The sequence below is a fragment of the Bombyx mori genome, chromosome 20 (assembly GCF_030269925.1).
Source record: "Bombyx mori chromosome 20, ASM3026992v2".
Classification (NCBI taxonomy): domain Eukaryota; kingdom Metazoa; phylum Arthropoda; class Insecta; order Lepidoptera; family Bombycidae; genus Bombyx; species Bombyx mori.
Window position 1 is genome coordinate 4,848,551 of NC_085126.1, and position 9,790 is coordinate 4,858,340.

Genomic DNA, 9,790 nt, shown 5'->3' on the forward strand with positions numbered 1-9,790 from the left:
GGTAAGTGACATGGTCACTGGTCGCAGGTTCGAATCCCGCCAAGGGAAGATATTTGTATGATAAATATAAATGTATTTTCCAGGGTTATGGATGTATATTAAATATATGTATAATAAAAATCTTACATTTATTTCCGTTATCTGGTGCCTGTAACACAAGTTCTTTACGAACTTATCACGGGACCAGTTAACGTGGCGTGACTCTTAGTAAATATTTATTTATTATTATTTATTATACATTTCGATAGATTTTCGTGCTTGACGTAAAGTAAGAATTACAAAGCGCTTTCTGTTTTTTAAAATTCAAAGTTTATATTTTTAAAACGAAATTTTATTTAAAAGTGTTAATTTCGATTTTAATCTACATCGTCGTCCATGTCGTATCCTTTCTGGTGGGGATAGTAAGCGCCCGGATGGGAGAACGTATCCTTGTCATCTATCGAGGAGTACGGCTGGTGGGGAATGGCGCCCATCCATTGTGGATACCAATAAAGACCCTGACAAATAAAACGTTGAAGTTATTCTAAGGCCTCAGATTAATACTGTAAAAAAGTAATGGCAATTGAATCGATTATAAACTGTGTTCATGTTCAAGAACAAAGTACCTAATTATTATAAGAATATTGAACATTTATTGATGCCTACGATCTTTTGTCGTCGGAGAAGCAATCTTCTTGATAGAAATTTAAGACATAATACATTACAGAACTGTGATATCGGTTAGTTACTTCCAAGTATGTATTACTTACTTACTTACTTCCAAGTGTTACTTCCAAGTATGTATTTTCTAGAGATTTTACCTATTAAGTTTTTTTTATTTTTTATTTTTATTCTCCTTGTAGGCAGACGAGCATACGGCCCACCTGACGGTGAGTGGTTACCGTTGCCCATGGACTTCAGCAATGCCAGGGGCAGAGCCAAGCCGCTGCCTAAAAAGGCTAACTTAAGTAACTAAAGAAAAACCAAAATTTGCTGGCGTGGCAAGAGTGAGACTTCCCATTAAGACTCTGGAAAGATGCAGTGACGTAGAACTCTGAAACCAGTCCGTTTTCAAATCAAATTATTATAAAAAAAGGGAACTTTCTCAAAACAGCAGTAAATAATCTTTACATTGTGGCTTCACCAGATGACCACCTATTGTTTCGCGTTAGAGTAGCTAATTGACTTTCGGGAGTCATATATTTGTTTTTTTTTCTTACCTATGCTGATAGCCTTGAGGGGCTATTTCAGCTTCGCCCTAACATGTAGGTGAGTTCAAGGGGCTCAAACTGGAGTGTTGCTAACACTGGCCCTAGCAAGAGCAGTGCTTCGCAGAATCGGAAACACGACCCACTAACTTACTTTATTCCCACCGGCGTTACAGGTAAACCTGTCGTCGTGTAAATCTACCGGATCTAAATAGCTCTTGCCTGCTATCGAACCGTAGTTTGGGGGGTACATGAATAAACAACCGTCCAGAATGTCTGAAACGTCAGATAAGTGATTAGAGAGGAATTTGCATAACGTCGCTGTCAAACCAAAATCTGCTATGTGCAAAAACTCTATTTTGAATTAACGAGTAAAAACATTTTCGTATAAAATTTTATATGAAGGTGAATCTTTAAGAACTAATATCAAATGAAAGCTATAGATAAATATTAAAGCTAGACAGACACATAACAGTTTTTTTTATACGGTAGATAGGGCTGTGAACTATACGAAATGGTCAAAAAGTAATAATCTCAAAAAGTGCACATATCAGATTTTGGTTTGACAACGATGATATTATGTCCGGTTGTACACGATTACAGTGAAAAACATTTTCGAGTTAAGTGTCTTCATAAACTATCTCATCTTGTCGCCGCTAGCGATTTCAATAACCCAGAATGTAGGAATATACGACAAAGGGAAGATCTTCCACCGAGCGGGTGATATTGCTCGGTAGACCGACGGTCCGAATGTTGTTGTTCGGAACTTGTATATATGCGCTTTATCTTGAAAATGTCGTAAGCGAGATTCAGCATCTGTCAATTATCTTGCGTTGTATGATGGCTACCCGCCACACCGAACATTCTTGTTAGTGCTGAATTATCACGTCAATTTATATGTCATCATCATTTTTGGAAAGTCGAAGGTAAAGTCGAAAACATAGTAATAAAGTTCTCACAAGGCACAGTTATGTTGTCGTCTTCCACTGGCTCATCTGGTTTGGGCGTGGGCTCGATGTAAGGTGGGACCGGATCGATTCCAGTTCCAGGATCGCCGGGTATTAGAAATGGACCTGAATTAGAAACGGATTATAAAGTGTGTATAAGATTAACGGATTACGCGTTAAAGAGAAATCTTAGTTAGGGCCCATGTGCAATCATTATCCTTGCGCCCCTAGCGAATAGTACCGAGGCCGACGTCCCCTAAAGCCGCTGGTACCGTAACCAACCCTAGATCGGTTGTTAAACTTTGAATTTAACTACAACAGTGTGCTTAGTGCGACTTTTTTATGTTCTCGATAGCGTAAAAGTTAACTCAAGTTTGTATGGAGTTTGTCTGGTTGTAGTGTTGACCGCGGGAACCCCCCTACTCTGACCGGGTTTTGACCCCGGACGGAGATCGGACGCCGGGTGTAAGAGTGCAGGGGAGTCGTTTAGTGGGTGGGCCCTAAATTCCTTGGGCCCGCGGTCTGCTCTCAACACCTGTAGATCGTTGAGTCTCACATACTCCGTGCGCCTCCTAGGCGCGAGGACCTCGCAGGAGGTTCGGCCCTCGGCCCGAAAAAAAAAGTTTGTATGGAGTTTGCCAACGTTTGCCAACGTTTGCCGCTAGGGGCGCTGTTCCAACTCCATACAAAATTGAGTTAACTTATACGTTATCGAGAACGTTAAAAAACTCGCACTAAGCAAACAGGATATTAAGGTTGGGATAGTCACAATCGACTGGCTCGATGGTGCAGGAGTTAACGCCTCTAACTGTTGCACCGAGGGTCGTGAACTCGATTCCCACATCGGGCAAACATTCGTGAGATGAACGATTTAAATGATGATGTTTGTTAGCCCTCTGCGTATGTTTAAACGTTTATAAGTATGTTTAACAGTCTCCGGTGTCTATAATAGAGGGAATCCCAATGAACGTGCGTGATTTTTTTAAAAATAGAAACAAATGGTTGGTACGTCATTTCTTTGTGTGTTCATTTAATATCTTTGGAAATAATCACGCGTCCGAATAGCAATTTTGAAATTTCAACTTCACATTTCGAAGTGAGCGATGAAGTTCACTGATATATTGTCGATTTTAGGGCTCCCGAACTATATATTCAGGTGAGCTGTGAATTAGCGACCGTATTTACTTTAAAAAAAAAACTCCAAATAGATTTATATTCACCGCCATAATGATTTGTGTAGTTCCATTCGCAGACGTGGTGGTCGCAAATAAGCGGAGAGTTTGGTTCCTTAGTGTAGTACGTGTAACCGTTTGGTACTGTCTGAAAATACACTATTATCTTTGGATTTGTGCACCAAATATTGTAATAGTTATCAAATAAAATACATACATCAAACACACGAAACTGTGAATGGTAAATTTAGTGTCGGTTCTGTGTCAGAATTTTTGATTTATAACCTCACTAAATCAGTCTATTAGCTGATGGCCATAAATAAAATAAAAAAGCTCTTTATTCCATGCAATTACATATTTTTTTTTGGATGATTTGGCATAGTTTACACTAATATTATAATTATGTATCAATTAAAAACAAAACATTTTAATAGAGAAAAGAGAGGGTGTGTTTTTCTGTACACAGAATAAAAAAAAGCAATTATCGGTAAGAGCGATCTCTTCCGGACAATCATCAGGCGATGAACAGTCGATTTGTTAGTTTGTCGTCTGTTTCGTGTATGTCTTTTAAGAAGGCATTGAAAAGAATGACCACTACCAAATATAATTAATGTCCGTTCTCGTTCTAATTCTTATCTTTTCGAATCATCTGTCTAGTCTCTCTTTTAGTCTATGTCTAAGTCTTGACAGGTCGTATGTCCTGTCAAAGAGGTTGCACGCCACGACAGGATTATATACACTTGACATTGGCGAAATCTAAAAGGAAACGCCATAAACCTAAGAGATAGATAGACAGGTGAACAGCATAGACCTATATACTTCAGTGGCGAACAAGAATCATTGAATACAAAATTTAATTAAAAAAAATTAAACAGATATTTATTTAATTACCACTTTTTATCCTGTTGATACTAGATAGGTTATGAACTAGCTAGTAAAAAGTGTCGTAGTAATAGTAGCGAAAATCCAAAAATACTTTACCAATAAGTAGTCGTAGTGGCGATACCGCAAGCCTTGGATATTGAAATCTAGTATGAAAGATCCCGATGTGATGACACACGAGGTGGCGGTCAGTGGAGGCAGCTTGTACATGATCAGACCACACTTCACTATGGCCTTCGGCAATGTTACCACATCGCGTTCGTTCTGAAGGAGTTTCTTAAACGGGAAGCTGATTGTAACGGAAAAATACTTTGTTAAAACAAATAACTTGTTTATTTTTTATGTAATCCCAGCCCACCTGGTGTTAAGTGGTTACTGGAGCCCATAGACATCTACAACGTAAATGCGCCACCCACCTCGAGATATAAGTTCTAAGATCTCAGGTATAGTTACAACGGCTACCCCACCCTTCGAACCGAAACGCATTACTGCTTCACGGCGGAAATAGGCGGGGTGGTGGTACCTACCCGTGCGGACTCACAAGAGGTCCTACCACCAGTGTATAAATAAAACGGCCGTCTGGTGTAGTGGTAAGTGACATGGTCAATACACAAGGGGGTCGCGGGTACGAATCCCGCCAAGGGAAGATATTCGTATAATAAATATTATATAAAATGTCTTTTCCAGGGTTATGGATGTATATTAAATATATGTATGTGCATAATAAAAAATTTACATTTATTTCCGTTATCTGGTACCTGTAACACAAGTTCTTTACGAACTTAGTACGGGACCAGTTAACGTGGCGTGATTGCTAGTAAATATTTATTATTTATTTATTTATAAATGTGTATTAAGGTCTGTATTAGAGGAATAGTTAGATTTAAGAAGAAATGGATTGCGTGAAAGACGACATGTGTAAGTGTGGGGAGTGAGCGAAGAAGTGGTATATGATAGAGGAGCCTGGCTGACCCCAGGTGACTGGGAGAAGGGCTGGAGAATGATGATGCAATAAAGGTATATACATTTAAAGATGTGCTGAACGACAAGAGGAAATGCAATGCTACTGACGAGGATGTTGAAGACAGAGCGGAGTGGAGGAGTAGAATAAGGAAAGCTGATCCCATCACCATGAGTGACATAAATAGCTAGGAAGAGAAAAGAGAATAAAGAGGTATATAAATATGTACCTTTGTCACATGTCCATTTCTTATAGTACAGGGAGCTCTAGTTCGAAGGTAGATGAGCGGGTGTGACTTGTGTCAAATTATTATTATTAAGTAAACAAAATACATATTACATGGGGGTGGTCTGATGATTTTTTTGTATGTTTCATTTCCCTTTTACCATTGAACATCTGCCGTCACAGCAAATTTCACCCACCATCCCCAGTTCGTTAGCAGATATTTTTTCAGCTAAGTACCAATCGGGTCTAGATTGTGTCCATTGTTCCTGGGCGCAATGATATATAAATGGTCAGGAGTTACATAGGTTTTTTTTGTAATTGCTTATATGGATGGACGAGCTCACAGCCCACCTGGTGTTAAGTGTTTACTGGAGCCCATATACATCTACAACGTAAATGCGCCACCCACTTTGAGATATAAGTTCTAAAGTCTCAAGTATAGTTACATACATACATACGTTGTCAGTACCACTCTGCCGTATGCATGAGAGAAAGGGAAGCCAAACAGACTGGCGTTACGTAACGAAACGGTTTACCCTTTCGTAAGAAGTTATCACCCCAGAATACGCAATATCGATCAGTTGAAAAAGAAATTGAAATCATTTGTTAAAACTCACCGAAATATACAGATACCGATGTGACACTCCAGTCCGTGTAAATAGTTGTCGGTGGGGAACGAGATGCTTGGGTCGTCGAGCAAATAGTACTTTTGCTCGTCGTGGTAATGCAGGAGCCCGAGGAAGACGAAGGACCTGTCCTTGCAGTAGGGCGCAGGACCGCGTCCCATGTTGTAGATGTCGCTGTACAGCTCAGAGACGAAGAGGTACACGTTCTTGCCGCAGTAGAACTCTGGGCAGATGAAGAAATCAAGACATATAATGTTATAATGGTTATAATATGATTTATTTCGGGCTTAAGACAATATCGCGATGATTTGCTGCACTGAAAATAATAACTTTAGTAGTAAACTAGAATAAAAGAGTAGCTACCAAATGCTATAATAATATATTATGCTCTGCGTGTAATGGATTTCGACAGTTAAACCGTTGTTTTTTTTTTTCTATTTATTTATGCCATTCCCGCTTTTAGCGGTGCTAATATTGTTATTTTTGTTTTAATTGGTACCAGTAAAAATGATTCTGGAACTTTAACTGTTGTATGTTTAGGGATTGTCTTCGTTCGAGGGCTTCGTTTTGGCCCTGGTATTGTTGACGTCCATGAGCTAAGGTAACCACCCATCAGCTGGGCCGCCTCGTTTGCTTACAAGGACACTAGCTTGGACTTTTTGTGGTTCGACTTTCATGTAACTAATCCTCTAGCAGTCTAGATCGACGAACGCAAAAAGTTCCAGCGACCAGAATGACATTGACAAAAGATGAAAAGCATTCGTTAATTGTCTCATACATTCCGCATATCGTCAAGGTTTACCTTGACTAAGATAAAACTCCATAGGAACAGGTCCACCAGTGTACGTAGCTTTACGTTCGGCAGCTATAGAGTTATGGTTCTCGTACATCGTGAGCATGTTGTCTATGACGTCATCTAAGGTGATCAGCAAAACCTGAAACAATACGTTGTTGCGTCCTCACAAAACTAATTATTGTATTTATTTGTTTCAGTGATGGATTTAGGCTCGATACCGCCCTAGTTTTTTTTTATCGCTTCGATGGGTGGACGAGCTCACAGCCCATCTGGTGTTAAGTGGTCACCGAAGCCCATAGACATCTATAACGTAAATGTGCCACCCACCTTGAGATATAAGTTCTAAGGTCTCAAATATAGCTACAACGGCTGCCCCACCCTTCAAACCGAAACGCATTACTGGCGTTGGCAGGGCGGTGGTACCTACCCGTGTGGACTCACAAGAGGTCCTACCACAGTTAATAGTTCCTGTTTATCGCGACTATTCGCAACGCCCTTAATGTTAGAATAAATTTGTGAAAACATTATTACCTAGGATTCAAGAAAACCGCGGTATTTGTTATCAGCCAAACTTAAAATTACTTTTCAAATGGCCATTATCGTTAAACTGCAAATTCATAGTCAAAAAATCTATTAGTAATACTTTTGTACGTTGATTGATTGTCGTTGATGTTTGGTTTGTATAGTGTACGTCGAAATGCAAAAAAAAAACAATTTGAATGTAGGTACTTATAAAAGCTGTCAATGTCAATGTCATTGAAATTAAATTTTCGGTTACCTTCAATTCCTGAATATGGAGCTTAATAAATCTTCCCAAATGATCTGTGGCCACGTGGATTCGTTCGTTTATCAGATACTGTAAAAATTGTTTGATCGATAATTGCAAGACTAATCTCAAGTAAGCCAATCCGAAGACACGTTATTTCGGATCCTCCCGATCCATTCACGGTGCTTTTAGGTACCGCAAGCACCGGTCATCGTTCTCGTCGAACCCGTCGCTTGTGACGAAGGGCTCGACGAGTAAATTAACCCATAAACACAGCCCACTAAGTTTCTCGCAGGATCTTCTCAGTGGGTCGCGTTTCCGATCCGGTGGTAGATTCTGCGAAGCACGGCTCTTGCTGGGGTTCGTGTTAACAACGTCGTCAGGTTTGAGCCCCGTGAGCTCAACTACTAGTTAAGGTTACGCTTCACTCTGACACTCCAATTTTATTTATATGTATAGATATGAATTTATGAATTTTCAATTAGATGCTAAAAATATTTTGGTATAGTGGAATCGTTACCTGATCTTCTGCTGTTTTGATCCTCAGCATCTCGTTCTGGTATAGCCACAGGTTGTCTAATTTGTCAGTAGGATCGTGACCGTATATTTCGAAGGCGTCTATGATCATCGCTAGGGTCAGGTTCTCGTTTGGCTCTTGACAGCATGGGTGATTGCGGATATTGTATGCCTATATTAAAATACATTACTTACTACTAATGGCTACTGCCATAACATTATAGGTACCCAAAAATTAGCCGGTAGGGCGTTTTAGTTTTAATAATAATTCGTCATTGCACTTAAAAGGAGAAATAATCTGATTTATAATTAAAAAAAAATAGATATGTTTTTTTTATAGCCTCTGCGTTTGCGCGAATGATCCGTTTGTCATGAAGTTTAAAAACATTTTAACTGTTGTCAAAAAAGCGTTAGTACACTAACCCGATTTAGGTGAACCACTTGCTTTCGGATTCTTTACCTTAAGCGTGGCCACAAATATGATACATCAACTCTATTATTATATCCGCTATTATTTATATGTAATTATAAATTAATTAATACATACTGTTATCCGTATGAAGAGTGAACATAATGCAAGGAGCGCGCATACTCGAATAAGGCGGTCCATTTTGCTGTCATGGCGGCCGTGAAAAAAAATTGGCGCGCTAAAATAACCAATTAAGTAAAATATTGTTGTAAATTGGCTTGATGTTTTATTGTTTTCTTAAGGAGCGGTCTTGCAAAGGTTGAGTTAAAATATTATTTTTACGAAAGCACGGAACAAAGGGTTAGAATAAAAAGTATTTTTTTGGGGTCTGTTGGTTGGTAACTGCCGGATCGATAATAGTCATATCATAAGTCTGTCTACACAGTGGTTGAATCGTAATTTGAAAAGTTACATCGCCGCTTTTTTTTTCAAGTACCCAATTTCGTTCGAAACCAGACTGGAAGAGAAAGGGAGTTCGTTGGGCATCGCCGTGGTTTTGTATCCGAATTACCATTGTAGCTTAGGATAGGTAGGACGTATGGCAGTCTCGCACGGAAAGGTACAGCCCTGCCTATTTCTGCCTAGAAGCAGACATTCCGGTTTGAAGACTACGAATGGGGAGTAAATTAACCCACACATTTCTCGCCGGATCTTCTCAGTGGGTCTCCTTTCCGATCCGGTGGTAGATTCTGCGAAGCAATGTTCTTGCTAGGGTTAGTGTTGGCAATGTCGTCAGGTTTGAGCCCCGTGAGCTTACCTACTAGTTAAGGCTACGCTGAAATGATCACTCAAGACCATCAGCTTAGGTAAAAAAAATCTCTTACACATGATCCTTTACACACAAATACAATTGAGAATTTGATCTCATATCTCAACGCGGCCGTTTTTTCCTACTACTGTGAGCGATGCATTTTACTGTGCGTTTCCAGTTTCATTTTCGCATTTGAGCATTCAGCCATAGATTGGATTCTCTTTCACGATGCTTATAACCTGAACGTTATGACGTATTGTTCCTCAAACGAGACTAATGGTAACCTTTCTCGATAAGTAAAGCCTTATCTGTGTCCCTATCATTTTTGGGATTCGTGCATGACTTATTTTCAGTTGTCTCGTTCGTCATGACAAAGGTAAAAAAAAATGAAATAGTCTATTTCAAACCAGTCTTAATCGGAGTTATGAATGAATCCTTCATAAAACCTGTTTCATAAAAGAAAATAGTGAAAATAAAACATAATCAAGAATA

General features: G+C 39.4%; 1 protein-coding gene across 1 annotated transcript; it reads right to left on the reverse strand.

Moving 5' to 3' along the window:
* Window positions 1-309: 309 nt before the first annotated feature.
* Window positions 310-8,239, reverse strand: LOC119630055 (uncharacterized). The gene is made up of 9 exons (XM_062674325.1): window positions 8,083-8,239; window positions 7,575-7,652; window positions 6,803-6,935; window positions 5,992-6,223; window positions 4,288-4,477; window positions 3,355-3,454; window positions 2,147-2,260; window positions 1,342-1,463; window positions 310-497 (listed from the first exon to the last, which is right to left on the reverse strand). Exons 1-9 carry the CDS (start codon window positions 8,188-8,190, stop codon window positions 357-359), a joined length of 1,218 nt encoding a protein of 405 aa, XP_062530309.1. The 5' UTR covers window positions 8,191-8,239; the 3' UTR covers window positions 310-356.
* Between the last annotated feature and the right edge of the window lie 1,551 nt (window positions 8,240-9,790).